Source organism: Diospyros lotus, chromosome 2, assembly GCF_014633365.1.
Source record: "Diospyros lotus cultivar Yz01 chromosome 2, ASM1463336v1, whole genome shotgun sequence".
In the NCBI taxonomy this organism is placed as follows: domain Eukaryota; kingdom Viridiplantae; phylum Streptophyta; class Magnoliopsida; order Ericales; family Ebenaceae; genus Diospyros; species Diospyros lotus.
The window spans coordinates 44408229-44432252 of NC_068339.1; the positions used below are offsets into that span (position 1 = coordinate 44408229).

At 36.9% G+C, this 24024-nt stretch overlaps 1 protein-coding gene across 7 annotated transcripts in view; it reads left to right on the top strand.

The window, feature by feature from the left end:
- The window catches only part of LOC127794345 (pre-rRNA-processing protein las1-like), a 49549-nt gene that overhangs the window by 14064 nt on the left and 11461 nt on the right, over window positions 1-24024 (top strand). For 6 of the 7 annotated variants that reach the window (XM_052325365.1, XM_052325364.1, XM_052325362.1 and 3 more), the window contains 3 exons: window positions 17991-18165; window positions 19759-19842; window positions 22006-22305. In XM_052325365.1, coding sequence (XP_052181325.1) covers window positions 17991-18165; window positions 19759-19842; window positions 22006-22305 — 559 coding nt within the window. The remainder of the gene's footprint in view (window positions 1-17990; window positions 18166-19758; window positions 19843-22005; window positions 22306-24024) is intronic. The other variant, XM_052325366.1, reaches the window with a different exon arrangement.

Sequence of the window (24024 nt, forward strand, 5' to 3'; positions counted from 1 at the left end):
AAAATGACCAAAATGGGTAAGAGATATGTGAATTGTGTGTGTTAGTATGAGGGGCAAATTAGAGAAAATTAAAAGGGAGATGGATTGAAAGGAGTTGGGAGACAAGTCTCTCACATTTTTCCCTCCTTTTCTTCTTCTTACTTTCTTGTTCCCTTCTTCTTCTCTCTCTCCCGATTGTCTCTTCTTCCTCCATTGTTCTTTTTCATTAGAGCTTCAAGTGGAGAATTTCCAATTTGAAGGGTGTCTTCATCTCTTTGATTTTGTAACCATCTAAGGCAAGTTCCATTCCTTCTTGTTTCATACGCAAGATCTTCTTCTTCTTCTTCTTCTCCTTATGATTGTGTAAGTTCTTTTTCTCTTATTTATCTTTTAATGCAAGTTCTTCAACCTTGTTTCCATCTTAGAAGGCTTGTTTCTTCATTTTTAAGTTGTTGCTCTTAAATTCTTATTCTTGGATTCACTGACCATGTTATGTTCTTTGGTCTATAACTCCTTGTGTTTATATCCAAATTGAGATCCGTTTGTTGGGTTGTAAACTAGACATCTTAAGCTTCATTTTAGACACAAGAATCGAATTTTTTGACTAAGATTTGATCATGTTATAGCCTTGTAAATCCCTGCAAAGATTTGGAAATTGTACTGCTTTCGAGTAAACTGACATTATTGTACTCTTTAGGGTATAACTCTCTGTGGTTATATCCGATTCAAGATCCGTTTGTTTCTGTGTAAACTAGACTTGATAATATTCATTTGGTAAAGTTTTTAGAATTTTTGTCTGCGTTTTGAGCCTACAGTATCCTTGTAAATTCTTGCCCAGAATCTGGAAATTTTCTGCTCTGTTTTTTTGAATAATCTGTTCTTGCTTCGGTTTGTGGGGTATAATGCTCTGTGGTTATATCCAAATTGTGATCCATTTATTTTTCTATAAAATAGACATCATGGGCTTCGATTCGGTATAAGATTTGAAATTTTTGGTTATGATTTGTACCATAACAACCTTGTTGAATTCTATGTAGAATTCTGTAAATTACTGTTACAAATTCTGCCTTGTTTTGGTTTTTGTGGAATATCTCCTCGTGGTTATTTCCGATTTCAAATCCAATTGATGTTCCAGAAACTAGACTCATTAGGCTTTGATTTGGTATATCGTTTGTGGTATTTGACCAAATATTGAGCCCGAATTAGATTTTTGAAAATATACTTGAAATCTAGAAATTTCTGAAATATGTTGTTATTCAACTCTTCCTATGTAGTCTATCATTCCTACGTTTAAAATTATGATTTTTGTATAGTTCTTTCATTTTTTTGAATTATTCTTGATAACCCTCATTTTTGAATAAAAGGGTTTTATTTTCCTTATTTCGATAAATCTTGCAATATTAATTCGATTTCGTGATGAACATTGCTAAAATCTAAATAGGGTTTTGTGTCACCCTACATTACTTAAGGAATGACATTTATTCATTAGGGTCTAGTGTCATGCAAGATTTAGTGTTTCTTGCATGTATAAATTTTGATTTCTTGCGATTATTATTGGGGTAAAAATATACCGTAAATATTGGTTGGGCATTTCTATAAATATGAGTAAATAAATGTATTAAAATTTACCATGTGATCATAGGATAGTGCACACTTTAATTTATGTAATTGTGCATGTTAAGCATGATTTGAGATTTTTCTTAATCATTGAGGATGACATGAAATTGGGATATGCATATGTGATGCATGATTATACTGATTTGCGCACCTATTATTTTGTGCGACGGCTAAGTCCGTGGGTGAGAAAGGATATCCTATGAGCGTTTGACGCGGGTGAGGTGGCCATCAACCCAACAGGCGTGGCTCAAATTGTTATTAACTGTTGATGTATTTTAATGATGCATATATATATTCATGTATGGATATATATATATTGGCCGTGAGAGCCTTGAGAATTATGCGGAAAAAAATTCCTTACTACTGGTGCATATGCATGAGCATGGGAACGAGTACATAATATATGTAATAATCACGACATGAGAAATTAATGTAAATGGGAAACTTATGAGTCGCGTTATACTAATATCTTCTCATAGAGTTGTTTATTCTATCTTGAGTATCCCTGCCTTTGATTCTATATCTCCATGCTTTATAAATACACTTGCTGAGCCTTGTGGCTCACCTTGTTTACTCTCATGTCATTCCAGGTACAAATAGAGCAGTGGTTGAGGGCGAGCCCAGTGAGGCTAAAGCCCAGGGTTAGAGGTGTACAGAGACCTTCCAAACTAGATGGTCTATGTTAGCATTTGTGATGAGGGCAAGTGTGAGGAAATTTTATGTTGTAAAATTTGTTAGTGCCCTTGTATTTCATTTTGTTTAGACTATGGTCTAAGATGGTGTAAACCCTTATGTTAGCTTCCGCTGAATTTATCTAAGGATAGTACTATGGTGTTGTATGTTATTGTTCTATATCACACTTGTGATGACTTCCTTTCGGATATCCTATGCTAGCGGGACTATCCGGTAGTGGGCCACTACAGTTTTGGTATCAGAGCAACCCGGGCCGTGTGTTGGGACCGTGTACTAGCCTAAGGCTGGGGGTACTGGACCAGTGACCGTGTATTAGCCACAGGCTGGGGGTATTGGACCGGGGACACTGGACGGGGGATTATTGTTAGGTTATAAGAGCAAAAGTTGGGATGAGAGGAGTCTTTGTCCACATAGGAATGACAAGTAGAGTTAAGGGTGTGTTTAGTGGTTTAAATGAGGTTAAGCTAAGATAACGTTCAAAAGGTAATTTGATTGTGTTTGAAAATGAGGGGTTAAGTCCTTTATAGCAGTGAAGAGGTGATGAAATGGTTCGCCGAATATTGAGACCATGTATTGTCTCAAGATGTCCATAGAAAGTGAAACCCACGGAATGAGGAATGGCTAGCATAGGATATCCGAAAGGAGGTCATCACAAGTGTGATATAGAACAATAACATACAACACCATAGTACTATCCTTAGATAAATTCAGCGGAAGCTAACATAAGGGTTTACAACATCTTAGACCATAGTCTAAACAAAATGAAATACAATGGCACTAACAAATTTTTACAACATAAAATTTCCTCACACTTGCCCTCATCCCAAATGCTAACATAGACCATCTAGTTTGGAAGGTCTCTGTACACCTCTAACCCTAGGCTTTAGCCCCACTGGGCTCGCCCTCAACCACTGCTCTACTTGTACCTGGAATGACATGAGAGTAAACAAGGTGAGCCACAAGGCTCAGCAAGTGTATTTATAAAGCATGGAGATATAGAATCAAAGGCAGGGATACTCAAGATAGAATAAACAACTCTATGAGAAGATATTAGTATAACGCGACTCATAAGTTTTCCATTTACATTAATTTCCCATGCCGTGATTATTACATATATTATGTACTCGTTCCCATGCTCATGCATATGCACCAATAGTAAGGAATTTTTTTCTGCATAATTCTCAAGGCTCTCACGGCCAATATATATATATATCCATACATGAATATATATATGCATCATTAAAATACATCAACAATTAATAACAATTTGAGCCACGCCTGCTGGGTTGATGGCCACCTCACCCGCGTCAAGCGCTCATAGGATATCCTTTCTCACCCACGGACTTAGCCGTCGCGTAAAATAATAGGTGCGCAAATCAGTATAATCATGCATCACATATGCATATCCCAATTTCATGTCAATCCTCAATGATTAAGACAAATCTCAAATCACGCTTAACATGCACAATTACATAAATTAAAGTGTGCATTATCTTATGATCACATGGTAAATTTTAATACATTTATTTACTCATACTTATAGAAATGCCCAACCAATATTTACTGTATATTTTTACCCCAAATAATAATCGCAAGGAATCAAAATTCATACATGCAAGAAACACCAAATCTTGCATGACACTAGACCCTAATGAATAATGTCATTCCTTAAGAAATGTAGGGTGACACAAAAACCCTATTTAGATTTTAGCAATGTTCATCAGGAAAACGAATCAATATTGCAAGATTTATCGAAGTAAGGAAAATAAAACCCTTTTATCCAAAAATGAGGGTTATCAAGAATAATTCAAAAAAAAAATAAAAGAACTATACAAAAATCATAATTTTAGACTACATAGGAAGAGTTGAATAACAACATATTTCAGAAATTTTCAGATTTCAAGCATATTTTCAAAAATCCAATCCGGGCTCAATATTTGGTCAAATACCACAAACGATATACCAAATCAAAGCCTAATGAGTCTAGTTTCTGGAACATCAACTGGATTTGAAATCGGAAATAACCACAAGGAGATATTCCACAAAAATCGAAACAAGGCAGAATTTGTAACAGTAATTTACATAGAATTCAACAAGGTTGTTATGGGTACAAATCATAATCAAAAATTTCAAATCTTATACTGAATCGAAGCCCATGATGTCTATTTTATAGAAAAATAAATGGATCACAATTTGGATATAACCACAGAGCATTATACCCCAAAAACCGAAGCAAGAACAGATTATTCAAAAAAACAGAGCAGAAAATTTCCAGATTCTGGGCAAGAATTTACAAGGATACTGTAGGCTCAAAACGCAGACAAAAATTCTAAAAACTTTACCAAATGAATACTATCAAGTCTAGTTTACACAGAAACAAACGGATCTTGAATCAGATATAACCACAGAGAGTTATACCGTAAAGAGTACAACAAGGTCAGTTTACTCGAAAGCAGTACAATTTCCAAATCTTTGCAGGGATTTACAAGGCTATAACATGATCAAATCTTAGTCAAAAAATTCGATTCTTGTGTCTAAAATAAAGCTTAAGATGTATAGTTTACAACCCAACAAACGGATCTCAATTTGGATATAAACACAAGGAGTTATAGACCAAAGAACATAACATGGTCAGTGAATCCGAGAATAAGAATTTAAGAGCAACAACTTAAAAATGAAGGAAACAAGCCTTCTAAGATGGAAACAAGGTTGAAGAACTTGCATTAAAAGATAAATAAGAGAAAAAGAACTTACACAATCATAAGGAGAAGAAGAAGAAGAAGAAGATCTTGCGTATGAAACAAGAAGGAATGGAACTTGCCTTAGATGGTTGCAAAATCCAAAGAGATGAAGACACCCTTCAAATTGGAAATTCTCCACTTGAAGCTCTAATGAAGAAGAACAATGGAGGAAGAAGAGACAATCGGGAGAGGGAGAAGAAGAAGGGAACAAGAAAGTAAGAAGAAGAAAAGGAGGGAAAAATGTGGGAGACTTGTCTCCCAACTCCTTTCAATCCATCTCCCTTTTAATTTTCTCTAATTTGCCTCTCATACTAACACACACAATTCACATATCTCTTACCCATTTTGGTCATTTTACCATTTTCTTAATTTTTTTTTTTTATTTAAGATATCATTCTCTATGCCCATAGCCCAAGCCCAAGTCAAAATATATATATAGTCCAAGCCCAAGTTAAAATATATATATATATATATATCCCAATCCAACTAAGGCCCAATGGACTTTTCTTGAGATTTGGGTTCAACTCAATTCATTTACACTTAAGATTTAATTATTTATCAATGGTCTAATTCAAATAAGGCCCAAATCCATTTAGCCCACAACTTTGAGACTTTTTCACACCAAATATTATTTTCATTAATTTACCCCCATTACCAACTCATATAATATTTTTAACAATTAATTAATAAAGGCAACAACTCTAATGTGCAAACTAAAATACCCATAACACCTAGACCCACTAACGGGTCGTTACAGTTTCTCCCCCCCTTAAGGGAATTTGGTTCCCCAAATTCATACCTAGTCAGTCAAATAGCCGGGGAAAGAGACGTATCATCTCATTCTCGAGCTCCTAAGTAGCCTCATCTAGAGAATGACGTTGCCACTAGACTTTAACAAACGGAATTGATCGATTTCGCAACACTTTTTCTTTTCGCTCCAAAACGCTAACAGGCATTTCTTCATATGAAGCATCCTCTCTAACCTCTAAATCTCGATAATCTATCACGTGTTGGGGGTTTGACACATATTTCCTCAATATAGATACATGAAAAACATTGTGCACCCCTAACAACTGAGGAAGTAACGTTAACTTGTAAACCAAGGATCCATTTTCTCCAAAATCTCAAACGGCCCGATATAGTGAGGATTGAGTTTCCCCAAGACTCCAAATCAGCACACACCTATCATGGCATTACCCTAGTCCATACCTCGAGCTTAACGAGATATTCACCACACCACTCTCCTAACTAGGAATTATTTCATGTTCAACAAAGATAATGAGACTTTTCTTACTACCCGATGTCACTTGCCAACTGGGGTCACTTCCCTTACCTAATTACCAACCTAGCCTCAATCATCTTTGTTTAAGCTACAATCTCCATATTCTCAAACTTATTGGGCTACCTCGATATTCGTGCCTTACCTTGAAATAAGCGCATCATCTTGATTTGCGTGTTAACTTCAAAATTTGCACAAGTCACTTCATCTTAAGCCCCGAAGCACCTTTGACTGAGCCTCAAAGCACTTCCTTGGTATGTGTGCCTTGACTTTGAAACGCATGCAAATTCTCGATTCTCGTGCATCACCTCAATTCTGGTGCACTATTTCGATTATTGTGCACTGTCTCAAAACACGTGCCTATATATATATATATTTTTTTTTTTTTTGCCAAAATCTCTGGAATATTTGAAGATCTCCATTTCCTATATATATATATTTTAAAGTTCTCCCACATTTTTTTTTTTACATAAATATAATTATAATTATAAATATATATAATTATAATTTTAAATATATATATTTAATAATTTTTTTTAATTTTTTTTTTCCTTTCCCATTTCTTCCTTCCTTCTCTTCTTCTCCCGAACCTTCTTCTTCCTCTTCCTTCCTTTTCGTTCCTTCTCTGCAACGCGCGGATCGGGCAACAGCCACCAACCACCAGCCACAAGCATCGCCATCGCCTCCGACGATCGCCACCGCCCTCACGACAACCGCCTCCAGCGTTTGCGTCGCTATCGGCTGCAAGCCACCGCGTGACTTCCTCGCGCCCTAGCCGCCGATCACTATCTCCTTCCCGCCATCACTGCCGGTGCAATCGGCCAACGCCTCGGCCAGATCCGGTCACGCAGTCACCGGTGCTTGCTCCCTCGCACAGCTGCTGGCCCTCGCTCGGCTTCCTTCGGCCGCCACAACGCCCCCATCGCCTCTGCAACTGCTGCAAGATCCGACCCGACCCGACCCGATCGGTCTGACTCGACCCTACTCGGTCCAGCCCGACCCGACCCGACCCGATCGGTCTAACTCGACCCTACTCGGCCCGGCCCGTCCGGACTTGATCCGCTTCAGGTTTGACCCATTAGATCTGACCCCTATCTAATTTGACTTATCTGATTAGATCTAACCCAAATCTGATCTGTCCAGATCTAAGCCAGGTCCAAATCCGTCATGCGAAGGCGCAACATACCCAGATCCCGACCTCGGTGTGGTGCCTGCATAGTCTTACATGCCCAATGCCCTCCACGGTGCTTCTTTGCCCCGTACTTCAGTCATGAGGAATGAGCTATTGACTTTTCTGCTATCCACAGAATTTTTGGGGTCGGTAATGCTTCATTTCTTCTGTACCAGGTTTCGACAAGGGATCGGTCAGAGGCAGCCATTTCACTTACCATTGAAGCTTTAGCTCGGCTTCAAGATCCCGTCTATGGCTGTGTATCTCACATTCTAGCCCTTCAACAGCAGGTTAGTGAGTTGCAAGCTTATCGAGCTTATTTGCAAGATTCACTATTCGCATATTATTCTTCGCATCCCCAACTTGTTCCTCCATTTGATCCAAATTCCAACTGGAGCTCCAGTCCTGCCACCATCCCAGAGGCTACTCTACCTCACAATGGCGAAACGAGCAGCAGCCAGATGCCACTCTCGGATGACCTTGATGAGCTAGGTCTAGTCATCTTTGGCCACCGCCGACGTCCTTGAGCATTGGCACATTATCAGTTTTTATGGTTTGCCCCCCTCTTTTTTTTTTTTTTTTTGACTGTACGGCTTGATCTCTTGTATTATATTTGAACATATGGAATGAATATTATGTTTTGAGTACTTTAACATTTCATTTCCTTGTCCTACCCTCGATAGCATATCAATTACAAACAAATTATCTCAACCTCTTGCAATTTTTAATAATTAATCACATCGAGGTAAATGATATCGAATCTTAATTGTCATCTCATTCGAAGATTGGAAATTTACATCTTAAGTCAGGCTACACAAACTTCTGAACCACCGCGCCATGCTAGTGGCACCACCATGACACTACAATCCCCACGGAAATTAGGCTTAGTCCAGACATAACCTACAGTTCACTCTAGGTTTTCGGCGTTTAATCGTCTCTACAACAGATTGGTTACCCCATATAGAGGGTCACGATCCCTCAACATGAGCTAACCTAGTGGCCACCTTCCACCTGCATTCAGTGGTCCCTAGCATTAGACCCATCACTGATAGGCATCACCTGTAGTATTATTCCATGCTAGAGCCATTCCTCATTCCGTGGGTTTCACTTTCTATGGACATCTTGAGACAATACATGGTCTCAATATTCGGCGAACCATTTCATCACCTCTTCACTGCTATAAAGGACTTAACCCCTCATTTTCAAACACAATCAAATTACCTTTTGAACGTTATCTTAGCTTAACCTCATTTAAACCACTAAACACACCCTTAACTCTACTTGTCATTTCTATGTGTACAAAGACTCCTCTCATCCCAACTTTTGCTCTTATAACCTACCAATAATCCCCCGTCCAGTGTCCCCGGTCCAGTACCCCCAGCCTGTGGCTAATACGCGGTCACTGGTCCAGTACCCCCAGCTTTAGGCTAGTACACGGTCCCAACACACGGCCCGGGTTGCTCTGATACCAAAACTGTAGTGGCCCACTACCGGATAGTCCCGCTAGCATAGATATCCGAAAGGAGGTCATCACAAGTGTGATATAGAACAATAACATACAACACCATAGTACTATCCTTAGATAAATTCAGCGGAAGCTAACATAAGGGTTTACAACATCTTAGACCATAGTCTAAACAAAATGAAATACAAGGGCACTAACAAATTTTACAACATAAAATTTCCTCACACTTGCCCTCATCACAAATGCTAACATAGACCATCTAGTTTGGAAGGTCTCTGTACACCTCTAATCCTGGGCTTTAGCCCCACTGGGCTCGCTCTCAACCACTGCTCTACTTGTACCTGGAATGACATGAGAGTAAACAAGGTGAGCCACAAGGCTCAGCAAGTGTATTTATAAAGTATGGAGATATAGAGTCAAAGGCAGGGATACTCAAGATAGAATAAACAATTCTATGAGAAGATATTAGTATAACGCGACTCATAAGTTTCCCATTTACATTAATTTCCCATGCCGTGATTATTACATATATTATGTACTCGTTCCCATGCTCATGCATATGCACCAATAGTAAGGAATTTTTTTCCGCATAATTCTCAAGGCTCTCACGGCCAATATATATATATCCATACATGAATATATATATGCATCATTAAAATACATCAACAATTAATAACAATTTGAGCCACGCCTGCTGGGTTGATGGCCACCTCACCCGCGTCAAGCGCTCATAGGATATCCTTTCTCACCCACGGACTTAGCCGTCGCGTAAAATAATAGGTGCGCAAATCAGTATAATCATGCATCACATATGCATATCCCAATTTCATGTCAATCCTCAATGATTAAGAAAAATCTCAAATCACGCTTAACATGTACAATTACATAAATTAAAGTGTGCATTATCTTATGATCACATGGTAAATTTTAATACATTTATTTACTCATACTTATAGAAATGCCCAACCAATATTTACTGTATATTTTTACCCCAAATAATAATCGCAAGGAATCAAAATTCATACATGCAAGAAACACCAAATCTTGCATGACACTAGACCCTAATGAATAATGTCATTCCTTAAGAAATGTAGGGTGACACAAAAACCCTATTTAGATTTTAGCAATGTTCATCAGGAAAACGAATCAATATTGCAAGATTTATCGAAGTAAGGAAAATAAAACCCTTTTATCCAAAAATGAGGGTTATCAAGAATAATTCAAAAAAAAAATAGAAGAACTATACAAAAATCATAATTTTAGACTACATAGGAAGAGTTGAATAACAACATATTTCAGAAATTTTCAGATTTCAAGCATATTTTCAAAAATCCAATCCGGGCTCAATATTTGGTCAAATACCACAAACGATATACCAAATCAAAGCCTAATGAGTCTAGTTTCTGGAACATCAACTGGATTTGAAATCGGAAATAACCACAAGGAGATATTCCACAAAAATCGAAACAAGGCAGAATTTGTAACAGTAATTTACATAGAATTCAACAAGGTTGTTATGGGTACAAATCATAATCAAAAATTTCAAATCTTATACTGAATCGAAGCCCATGATGTCTATTTTATAGAAAAATAAATGGATCACAATTTGGATATAACCACAGAGCATTATACCCCCAAAACCGAAGCAAGAACAGATTATTCAAAAAAACAGAGCAGAAAATTTCCAGATTCTGGGCAAGAATTTACAAGGATACTGTAGGCTCAAAACGCAGACAAAAATTCTAAAAATTTTACCAATTGAATATTATCAAGTCTAGTTTACACAGAAACAAACGGATCTTGAATCGGATATAACCACAGAGAGTTATACCGTAAAGAGTACAACAAGGTCAGTTTACTCGAAAGCAGTACAATTTCCAAATCTTTGCAGGGATTTACAAGGCTATAACATGATCAAATCTTAGTCAAAAAATTCGATTCTTGTGTCTAAAATGAAGCTTAAGATGTATAGTTTACAACCCAACAAACGGATCTCAATTTGGATATAAACACAAGGAGTTATAGACCAAAGAACATAACATGGTCAGTGAATCCGAGAATAAGAATTTAAGAGCAACAACTTAAAAATGAAGGAAACAAGCCTTCTAAGATGGAAACAAGGTTGAAGAACTTGCATTAAAAGATAAATAAGAGAAAAAGAACTTACACAATCATAAGGAGAAGAAGAAGAAGAAGAAGATCTTGCGTATGAAACAAGAAGGAATGGAACTTGCCTTAGATGGTTGCAAAATCCAAAGAGATGAAGACACCCTTCAAATTGGAAATTCTCCACTTGAAGCTCTAATGAAGAAGAACAATGGAGGAAGAAGAGACAATCGGGAGAGGGAGAAGAAGAAGGGAACAAGAAAGTAAGAAGAAGAAAAGGAGGGAAAAATGTGGGAGACTTGTCTCCCAACTCCTTTCAATCCATCTCCCTTTTAATTTTCTCTAATTTGCCTCTCATACTAACACACACAATTCACATATCTCTTACCCATTTTGGTCATTTTACCATTCTCTTAATTTTTTTTTTTTTATTTAAGATACCATTCTCTATGCCCATAGCCCAAGCCCAAGTCAAAATATATATATAGCCCAAGCCCAAGTTAAAATATATATATATATCCTAATCCAACTAAGGCCCAATGGACTTTTCTTGAGATTTGGGTTCAACTCAATTCATTTACACTTAAGATTTAATTATTTATCAATGGTCTAATTCAAATAAGGCCCAAACCCATTTAGCCCACAACTTTGAGACTTTTTCACACCAAATATTATTTTCATTAATTTACCCCCATTACCAACTCATATAATATTTTTAACAATTAATTAATAAAGGCAACAACTCTAATGTGCAAACTAAAATACCCATAACACCTAGACCCACTAACGGGTCGTTACAGTTTATTTGTAACATCCCGTTCAAACGATAGGAAGAACCGGAACAACTTACCTTGATGGGCCTACACGAGCTTCCTAGGGGGGTCACCCATCCCTGGATTACCCCAGGTCAAGCACGCTTAACTTGGGAGTTCTTTGCCAACATTCAGCCCAAAAGGTATCCAGCTGGTGTTGTTTCATTTCTTACACTATCCTCGATATGTACTAACTTCTCTGGGCTCTCGGGGTATTACATTCTCTCCCCTTTGAGCACATGACGTCCTCGTCATGCGACCTTACAACCGGTCCCAGATCTCCCCCCGATGCATGGCCGATGTGGGATTCGCATAAGGTGCCTACACGCACCCCCCCTCGGGGACTCAGCATCATCGCTGAGGTTTGCCCCACCATCGCGCTCAGAGGCTCGGGGGTTGGCTCTGATACCATTTGTAACATCCCGTATCGTGCGATAGGAAGGACCGGAACAACTTACCCTGATGGCCTACACGAACTTCCCAGGGGGGTCACCCATCCCTGGAGTACCCCAGGTCAAGCACGCTTAATTTGGGAGTTCTTTGCCAACATTCAGCCCCAAAGGTATCCAACTGGTGTTGTTTCCTTCCTTACACTATCCTCGATATATACTAACTTCTCTGGGCTCTCGGGATATTACAAGATGTCTTTCAATCCCAGTTTGCCAATACGTGATTTGAATCTCAGTCTTGTCATGGCCTTGGTGAATACATTTGCCACTTGACTAGCTGTGGGAAGATAAGTAAGCTTTATTCCTCCATCTTCAATCTCCCTTTTTATAAAACTTCTATCAATTCTTACATGTTTCGTCCAGACTGGATTGGTTTATTGACAATACTAATAGCTGACTTGTTATCACTATACATTATTATTGGAAGGGTTAGGGGCACCTATAAATCTTCTACCAGCCTTTCCAACCAAATTAACTTACAAATTCCTTGGGTAATAGCCCTGAATTTTGCCTCTATACTATTGCGTGCCACTACTGATTACTTCTTACTCCTCCAAGTGACTAGATTGCCCCACAATTTGGTGTAGTAACCAAAAGTTGATCTGCTATCCATAATAGAACCTACCCAATTTGGGTTAGCAAAACGTTCAGCTCCTCTGGCTTCATTTTTCCAAAGCATTAACCTCTTTCTTGGTGTCCCCGTTAAGTATCTCAGGTTGTGATATTTTGAATTGAGATGTTGAGTGGGTGAGTGCATAAATTTGCTCACGATGCTCACGACATAAGCAATATCTGGGCTAGTGAGTGAAAGGTAGATAAGGCTCCAACCAGCCTATGGTATTGTCAGGAACCTAATGTTTGTATAAGGGTTTCTTGGTATTTTTGGTATGGTAGTTACAGCAGTTGTACTGTAACAAGCTGTTCAAAGTTGTACTTTATATTGGCAGCCTTATTGGCACTAAACTAAACTGCCTGAGTTAGTATAAAAATCTAATCTAGCTGAATGAAAGATGATCGAAGCTTTTTTCTAGAAATTCTCTTTTTCTCTCTCTCAATTTCTCTCTCTTGCTCTTGCTTTTTCTCTCGCATACTTCTGTTTTCCTCTCTTTCTCCGAATCTTCTTCACATTTCTCCCTAAGTTTTGCACTAATTCTCTCAATTAGTAGAGAATTGACTTTGTCAGATCTAAGGATCTGATAGTTATCTTCCTTTGTTAACTGGGCAATCATTTTCAGTTGCCCTCCATTTCCAGTTCATGTCTTGAGTTATCTTGCTAACACATAAAAGGGAATCAATAAGAAAGATGCTGGAGTAGATCTAGTAGAACATATAATTATGTCTAGGTGTTAGTGTCTTTATAAAAGGAAAATTTTATAATATGGTCATAAAACTAGCTTTGTTATATGGCACCAAATGTTGGGTAGAAACTATCAACATGTCCAAAATATGGATGTAATGGACATGAGGATGTTACGATGAATGTATTGCCACATAAGAAAAGATAGAAGGTTAGAGTGGTAACTCATGAAAATAAGACGCATGAGTGTCACGACCCTTGGGTTTAGCTAGGGTCTAGGAAGGAAATGGGAAGAATTTAGGAGAGAAGCAGAAAAGAATTGGAGGGAGAGACAGAGCAGAAATCAAGAAAAAGGAGGGAAAACAAGGGAGAATGAGAGAGAGAAAGTAAGGAGGGAAATATGAATTCACTATATCATTCAAACATACATTTCTCTACATACTAGGGCCTATTTATAGGTTGTTCAACAGAAAGTAGAGTCTAGGAACATCACACATGTGCACTACAACAGAACTAATAGCATTTCCTAACCAACAATGGTAACTAATTACAGTTTTGCCCCTATAATACCCCAAGGGTCGTGACAATGAGACATTATTAAAATGTTTTAATCATGTGGGACTAAGAGTAATAGAGGGGAATGCCAAGAAAAACTTAGTGTGAGACTCTTAGGTTAGGTTTGATATGAGTTATAAGGGCCTTATAGAAGATAAGACTATAGATAGAAATGATTAGTGAGGTAGCATACATATGTCGACCACATGTAGTAGGATTAAGGCTTGATATGTTGTTGTGTCAATGTCTTTTAAATTTCAATTGACTCGCACTATCTTGCAGGCATGAGTTTGAATGCTTGTCTCTTTCAATTGATTCACATTGTATCATGTCCCGTGTGTTGGTTGATACATGAGGTTAGCAACTCCCTTTCTAACTAGGGTGGGCATAGTGCATTGGTCGTTAATATACCCTATTGTTAGCTACAGTGTCCTAACGAGTCTTCTCCCATGCTACATGTGTATATGTATGAATTACATAGCGACAAAATATTCTTGAATGCATTAAATCATGTCATATCATGTCCAAATCTCATAATCATGTAACATGCTTCTGAAATAAGTCATTGATATACCAATGCTATACATCAAATCAAAATTCTAAATCTGTTAATCATGTTATGTCAAGTGTAACAACCTGTCATGACCCTAAGGATTTTCCAAGGATAGATTAGTAAATATAATAGTAAGAGTTTACATTTCCTTTTGTATTTTCTGTTATAGGGCTTTGTCTTTAGCTAATAGGCAGTTGGGCTGTATGTTACATGGGTGCAAGTGGGAGGTTGTTAGGCTATATATAAGCTGCAGCCGAGGATGGATGAATTATGCTTGAATTGATTGAATGAAATTCTCATTTCTCTCTCTAGATTTCTCTCCAATCTCCCTCTCGTTTCTCTCTGCTACTCTCCCTCATTTCTCTCTAAATCCTTCCCCAATTCTGTCCAATCTTCCCCTAAATTCCCTCTGTTCTTGGACTTAGCTCTATCGATCTTTCCAGCTGCCAATTCAAACCCTAGGTAAACCCTAGGTACATGACACAACCATGTTATATCATGAACCATGTTTCAATATGTCCCGTGTTCTAATCATCAAATCTTATCTATAAATTGCCTCCCTACTAGTTAAGAAAATATATGGGTATGAAAATAGGTTCATGCTAAATCATTTAAAGATAACATACATATGCACATTTTAATGAAAGTTATTCATGCTAAAAGATTTAACTAATAAAAACCCCATTGAAGTATGAATAATCAAGTCAATGTCCTGTTGTAGTATGTGCACTTAGTTGGGCCCATTGTGGGTGCATTTGATGCTTGTAAAAGCACAAAATAGTTGTGCCAATATCCTATCAAATCCACGTCGTATTACTTAACTTAAAATCATCTCACTCATGTCCTAATTTTAGTACTTCCATAGTTGTCAAATCGAGATATATATTGCGAATCAGATGGCCTACTTTCTGTTCTTGAATTGTATCGTATCATATGATACAACAACAATTTCATAAGTTTTTGTACCTATAACATGAAGAAAATACTCAAAAAATATATTTTAACCCAAGGTTAACAATATTGATATCATGTATGGCACTAACAAAAGCTACCAGTAACAGTGTCTTACGAATAGGAAAGAGTGGAGACAGTTGAGACTGTTCATCTGCTGGGCAGATACCATTTGGCAGAGACCAGAAGTAAGCTTTCTTGGAGAGCAATAATCTTCGAGAGGCTGTTCATATGTGTCACGACCCCAAGGGTAGCTTAGTCATAGTATGTTACATGTTGTATTAGTCATGGTTGTACTTGCTGCTTTACCTGTTGTACCTTTCAGTTGTCCTAATAGCTGAGCATAGACAGCCTATAAATAGGCTATAGTAATTAGAGAATCGTCATTGTGGAATAATATTTTGAATTCAGTATTTTCTCTCTACATTTTCCCCCTTCCGATCTCCTCTGTTTTCCCTCCATTTCCTCTGCTCTCTCTCACGTTCTGTTCTGTTTTCTCCCTCCAAACTGTCGTCTTCCTTTGTAATTCCTCTCTAAACCCTAGCTCAACCCTAGGACCCAGTCAATATGCTTATCATAAGCTTTTTTTTTTTTTAACCTGGTTATTGATGTATATTTTTGAACTCAGAAGCCAGCAATAATTTGCTCTGGAATCTGTTATGACTGTTCGGATTCCCATAAAAATGTATTTGCAGGCTTGCATGACTGTTTGAATATTTAACTGATTTGATTTTTAAATTCAGCAGCATTTTTGAGGACTGCTCATATTGACCAAGCTGCAAAAATTCTATTTTAACCTCATTTTTTTGTTATTGCCCGAATCGTGTGATAAACGCAAATCGTATCATATTGTACGATACATGCAATACATGTTGTGATACAAAGCAAAATTTGATACACTTTGATTCATATCTGATAAAAAACAACCTGGGTTTGAAAAGATGTATTCGGGTACCCGTTTAAATGTTGTACCCGAGAGGTTAGAAAGAGTAGGGAGGAAACTTGAATAAGGACTGTTTTTCTACTATTCCTTGATCTCAAGTAGGGTATTTATACATGAGTACATCTAATATCTTCCTAAAGTACAGGAATACATGATAAATGAAATAAAAAAACTTTAAACTTGATTTTTCTGATAGGATTATTAAGTTCTGTGTAATCTCCTTCTTTCTTGGTGCTTTATCTTCTCATCTCTTTTCTCTTTTAATTTGAAACTTTATCCCCAACAACCTGATCACAAACCAAGCCTTATCCTTTATCTCTTATCTCCTTTAACTTTGAAATACCCTAACAACCCTACCTCTTAATTTTCGGCCATCAAGGTTTCATCTTCCCGATCTTTCCAACAGTATCGTTGATTATGTGTATAGTATCATACTGTACAATATGCGTGGTGTATTGTATGATACTAACAACTATGGGTACTTTTATTAACCTAAAAAAGGCATCCTATCCTAATATCGGCTCCTAGTCAACAATTTGGGTGAAATAGGTTGAAGTCAATTTTAAGTCATAGGTTAATTAAGTAAAAAGTCAAATTAGATCAAAGATAAAATATGTAAAAACTATTTTTAGTCAGAACCCATGGGTTGTTCTGAGGGTGGGGGGGGGGGGGGGGGGGGGAACTCGTGTGTGTGTCATTTTTTCTCCCCAAAAGTAAGCTAGTTTTCATGTTTTATTGGTGTTTAGGGTTGGATTTGACTCAATGTGGGTGGATTTGGGCATTTATTAAGGACGTAGGTTAGGTGTGATTCATTTTGGGTTGGGTATTCATTAATCTGGGTTAGTTTTAATCAACTTTCGGGTCTGCTACATGCTTCTTGGTCAAGTTTTCTCTGGTTTGTGTCAGCCTGCACTAATGTGGGTTGGGTTAAAAGTTTTCATTAATTTGGGTCATGGAATCCCAGACCCGGATTAGGTGTGGTTACTGTTCTCCAAATTGGGTTGGTTCTAGGGGTTTGAATTTACGTGGGTGAGTGAGGTTCACGTGAGACTCAAGACAGGTCCAACAGCGAAGATTTTGGCCAAATCTGGCCGGAACCTGAGGGTCAAGCCTCCTTGGTACAACTGAAGGCTATGTGATAGAGGGAGGTGCTAAGTCTCCATGGATGTTAGGCTATGCTTAGGTTTTGGAATCCCCTTAGGTTCAAAGGGTTTTCATGGGCTCCCTGCAATATCCAATTGAAATGTTTAAAATACATGTTCATTCTGAGATTATATGACCAAAAATGCTTTCCTTATGTACTTTCCATCTATCTTGATAACAATATCTTTTATGTTTTGTTAAATCACTTAGTATTCTAAACCAATGGATGGTTTCAGGCACTTGACTGGCTAAAGTCTTACTACTGGGAGCCTCAGCAGAAAGCAATTAGATTTCAGAGTCACGCAACTGCTAGTCTCAGAAAAGAAATCAAGGCTGCATTTTGTCAATTGGCCTTCTATTTGAAAGTAAAGCAGGATACTGGGTCATCTTCTTCACTAGCTAAAGAAAAATGTGTGTGTTTGTTTTTTGTTTTTTATTTATCATCGTTTTATCATTTCCTTGGTTCCATGGACATTCCATCTTTCTTCTTCTTTGTACCCTTCACATTATTATGGGGTAATATCTTGTTTTCCTATGAACTTAAAGGCATTATTATGTCTCTCCATTAGTGCAATTATTCTCCTAGTATGTTGTGTATTTGCATACTGCCAGCAAGTATACTTGTTTGGATAAAGAATTGCATATAAAGTCACTTCTTGCATATGAAGTCCAGGCCATTTATTGCAAAATGTGAGGTAATTAGAGAATGAGCTATCTGTTATCACGCCTTTGATCTACTGTTGTATTAAAGAAAGGCAAACCTAATGCATGAGGCTCCTGCGTTGTGGGCTCTGGGGGAAAAGTCAATTGTACACAGCCTTGCCCTTGCTTAAAGAGTTTCCTGACTTGAACCTCTGACATCTAGGTCACAATGGAGCAACCTTACCATTGTGCCTATCTGTTATTGCATCCTATTGAAGGTATTTAAAAATGTGCACTAGTTTAGTCTGTTTTCTGTTACTAGCTAAATAATAGAATATTAAATGTTTGAATAGATGTTTAACTGCAGTAATGTACCATTCTTTTCGGCATGCACATAAATATGTAGGCTACACTATTCATTCCTGAAATAAGAATTTTTAAATCACAAAGGAGAAAATATCCAAGCTTTTCTTTTTTATTTGAATTGTATATAATAAGATCAGCTGATATAATAGTTAATACTATGTGATTAAATACAAGAGGTTAAAAATTTTCAGTATTATGCTGAACTACTTAAACCTGACTGCTAAACTGTTGGTGGACAAATTGTGTGCAATCCACCTTGTGGATTCATCATGTTCCAGTTGCATAGAAAGCAAAATTTGGATTTACTATGTACATTAACTTCTATAAGTCTCGGATAATAATTTCTGTCCTTGATATTTGTATAAAAAGGGACGAACTACAGTTGTATGCTAGAGTATGAGAAATGAGAAGTGAATAGAATAAATAAAACTAAATACATGCATTCATTTAGCTGGAGGTAAGCCATCTTATTCCTACCAGGTGAAGAAGTTGAAGTGCACTACAGGGAACCTCAAGAGGGTATCCCTGGTGCACTAGACTCCCTGCTTTGGGAGGTTTAAGGGAGGGTCGTTTTTGTACACATGACTACTGGTAACGTCATTCATGGAAAAATTATGTGTATGCATAACTGGGCATCTGTCTGAAAGAAAAGAAATTCTTTGCTACAAATAACAAAGTAAGAAAAGAAACCTGTTTTGGTTACATTCTGCTTGTAGTTTTCATTACACTTAATTATCTGTTACATGTTTAAGTCACAAGCCTGATATTAAACATACCCTGTTTTTGTCTTCCTTCTGTACTTGTTTTTACTCCTTTAGAACAATTTACATATCTTGTTTTGGATGGGTCCGTGGTTAGCCAATCTGAGAGATGGGACTGTTGAGATGAGTGGAGTCGAAAAGAGGAGTTAGATTGCTTTATCTATTGCATCAAAGAATTCAAAACTTATTACTGCTTCATGATCTGTGATTATATAGACATCCACCTTGATTGTAGGTTTGAAACATCATGAAATTCTTTGGGGGCGTAACAAGTTTCTCTCTCTTATGACCGGCAAAACACTGTCTTCAAAGTCTGGAGGTCAGTAATTACTGTTATTTTCTATCTTTCATAGATACATATCTGGTTGTGTTTTTCAGTTTTCTATAATCTTGTCTTATGCCAAGACATTTTTATTTTTTTCTCCCATTCCTCTTAAATAGTTCCTTACTTGAACTGAATCCATGCTGACCATGGAACTTTGGCATTATTCTTCATTTTTGGTATTGTTTTGGTACACTTATCTGTGGTCCTATGTTGGTTTTAGAAGGTTCATATAGAGGGGTGGGAAATGGGTGATTTACAATCCAGGTTGCTTAGGCATTGTCTATTTGGATATATGAATATGAATTAATGATCAATTTGAATTCCGTAATTCCAGAACACAGCCACATTTGTGGAAATGAATGTAATTTTCAAAAACAATGTGGGACCTTAAACTGGCTGTTTGATGCTAAATATAAATTCTAACACAGATGGCTAAATGGCATAACAGTACACAGCCACATAGACATACTGAGTTGTGGTGCTTGTGGAAGTGAATATACAAAATAACAATCGCAAGCTTTAATCCTTCAAGGTGAGATGAGTTGCATGAATTTTGGCTTTCCAACCATCTCCATCCATATAGCTTTATCTTCTATAACGCCATTATGCCCTCTATTATGTTAAAGTATTCCTCACCAAGTTTTCTTGTCTTCCTCTCTCCGAACTTATATTTTATCCACATGCTTTAGCTTTACCAGTGTGTCTATTGATCTTTGTCTCACATGTCAGTACCTGCTCTTCTACAAAAATACATATTGCTGTTCTGGTAATTGGAGCTTCAAGATTGATATTAAATATATACTCTAATGAGGACGACTGAATTGCATAACAACAATACAAAGCCATATAGGAATATCAAATTGTACAAGTTAATGTTATTTTCAAAGACAACCTGCTTACTAGGTACAAATTTCTATTGCGGTAATTGGAGCTTCAAACATTTGAAAGAACGGTCTTTATTGCTGAAAAGGATAAAATGAATTAAGGATCTAAGCATACAAAGCACAATATGTGCAATTATTTGTGTCTATGCCATCCCTAGCACAATTTACTTAATGCTGTAAATGCCTACTGATATTTATTTGTGTTCCATTACTACTAGATTTTAGGGTTTATATGGAATGCAAGTTTAGTGAAATTAAAATTGTTAATGATATCATGGTGAAATTTGAAGTTCAAGTTATTCCTTTAAAAGAGCAATTTAAATATATCAGATCAATTGTTCAAAAAGTAGAGATTATAGATAATGTTGCTCATAGAATTAAGGCATGTTTAAGCCAAGAAGTGTGTCCAACATCATGCAATGGTAAAATTCCTTTAAAAGTAATAAAGAAAGTTTTATCTTGAATGGTTATAAGATCAAAAATTTGTTGTATGGTTGAAATGTTGGGTAGTTAAGTGCCAAATGTAAAAAATATAAGCATAACTGAGATGAGAATATTATGGTGGATGTGTAGTCATTCAAGTAAAGACAAGAGTAGATGGGATTATCCATAAGCAAGTTAAGAGTAGCATTTATTGAAGATAATATACATTAGATGTAATTATGATAGTTTGGACATGTAAACAGAAAGCCAACAAACACACTTGTGAAGCAAATGGAGGAGAATGTATAGGTTCAAAACTATTAAAACTAGATAAATTCAGGAGAATGTATTTGATGAATTAGTTAACCCTTTTAAGAAAATTGAATTGGTATATTATTTTTGTACCTATTGGACCAATAGCAGTGTCAGGGGCCCCCAGTCGTCATGCTATATGGATAACCAGTCTTTCTACTCAGGCTAACACTGCAGCGTATTTTTTTAGCTATGACTTTCCCCGCTTGATATCTGATACTTTGAGTGAGAAAAACAAGTAAGTGTTTAATTTGAAGGCAGTGGAGCATTTCATATCAGTGTTTTGAATGGCCCATGATTTCATGCAGCTTCTTTGTTAGAACAAAGCACAACCATGCTTAGACATGTATGTTTGTTAGGTTGGTATTGATGAAAAGGGAAAAAGCTAAAAAAAGAAAATAAAAGAAAATACAAAGTATGTATTATCATGTCATTGTGCAATTTTTCTATTATTCTCTTATACTTCCTTTTGTTTGTTTTTCGGTTACTTTTTTTTTTTTTTTTTCTGATTGTTTTGCTCACCTTTTGTCTGTTTCAGGTCCTAGGAGACAGGTTACAAAGGCATTGAAAAATCTTGTTCACTTATATTCTTCCTTCTCCTCAGATGTAGTTTCTGTGTTAATAGACCTTCTGCTGAAGGAATCACATGCTGCAGATTTTGCCGAGGTCCCCAAAACTTGTCAAGTCAGTGAGGGTACAGATCAGATGCAGAGTGCATTTGATGACTGGAAGCCTATCATTGCAAAGTTGTCAAATAAGGAACCAGAGTTGCTTATGACTCTTATTAAGTTGGTCCTTGAAATCATTGAGACTGAAGAAGGCAAGAAATATGGAAATGGTAACTACACATCTTTTTTAACATGTTTTCTATATGTTCCAGTATTTTTCAATTAATAATCATAGTTCTTTCCTTAAAACAACAGCAAAAACATATCTAAGCCTTTATCCAACTATGTGGGATTGACATGAATTCTAGCTCGTTAGTGACTTCTGTGGATGGCCTAAGGGTCTTCGAATTTGTATCGTACCTAAGTGTCTACGAAAAGTTTTTCTTGGTCCTTGATAGGTTTGAAATCTTATGGCACACACCTAAGAGGGGGGGGGGAGGGGGGTGAATTGGGTAAATAAAAAATTTGTTTGAAACTTAAAATCCTTTGGATGGAAAATAAAAATTTAATGCAAGTGAGGATAATGAAATACTGGCAAATGATATACAAACCAAATAACACAAATAAGAGAAGAGCACAAAGGATTTATAGTGGTTTGACCATAGTTCTGAAAGGCGCGAGGCGCAAAAGGTCCTGGAGCTTGAGGCGCGAGGCGCACGAGGCGAGGCGTGCCTTTGCGAAGCGAGGCACACCTTTTAGAAAAAAAACTCAAAATCTTGTAAAATCATAAAAAAATATCAAATTATCAATAATAACACATGCATATCATTAATGTTTCATTATCTTCAAATTCCAAACTAACAACATCAAAGTTGATTCATTCATCATGCAATTTCAAAACTAGAAATATCATCAAAGTGCAAACTTAAAGTCTCAAACTCAAACAAGTACCAATCATCGTGCAAAGTTCTAAACAAACATATAAACACTACAAGTCCACAATCAATAAAGAAGTTTTAATCATCATCATCATCATACCCTTCACCAAATTGAAAATCATTATCTTACGGTGCCATATTTTGCTCATCCTTGTTATTTTTCTTCTTTTGCATGTACTCTCCAATCTCTTGTTTTTTTGATGGAAGACATTTTGGAATAGCTTTAGTATTCTGCACAATCAATAAACACTACAAGTCCACAATCAAGAAAATATTTTCATTTTGAAAAATGTTATTTTTCTAGATCTGGAAGATTAGCGCATTTTTTCTAAGTCTGGAAGATTAGTGCATTATAAGGAGATATATAAGAAAATGTTTTCATTTTGAAAAACTATCTCCCGGTATTTTGATAGCTAATATTCATTGTTGTTAAAATGATTTTTAATGATTTTTTCAAGAAATAATAGGTATGTATTTTGGGGGTGGTAAAATCGCTAAAATCTAAGTTTGTACTAAAATCAAAATTCTATTTTCTTATTGTTATGGATTTTGATTTTTTAGATATTTTTATTGAATCCAAATGGGGGGTACTTTCTTATTTACATTTATGTATTAAAGTAAATGGACATTTACTTAAACTAAAGAAATGTAAATAAGTTGTGATGTATACATGCTGGAGCTAAGAAGAGAGGAGGCTGGAAATGAGAGGAAGAGAGGATGCAGGCATGGGTTTCATTCTTTAGTAAATAAGTTGTGATGTATACATGCTGGAGCTAAGAAGAGGGGAGGCTGGAAAGGAGAGGAAGAGAGGATGCAGGCATGGGTTTCATGAGGCGCGCCTCGCGCCTCACCTTGCAAGGCGAGGGCCTTGTTGAAACCGCCTCGCCTCAGCCCAGGCGAGGCGCCAAACTGGCGCCTTGCGCCTAGGCGCGCCTTTAATAACTATGGGTTCAGCTTAATCCAAACCTAATCCATTACCTTAGTTCCTCACTAAGGATTTTGCAAACTAAT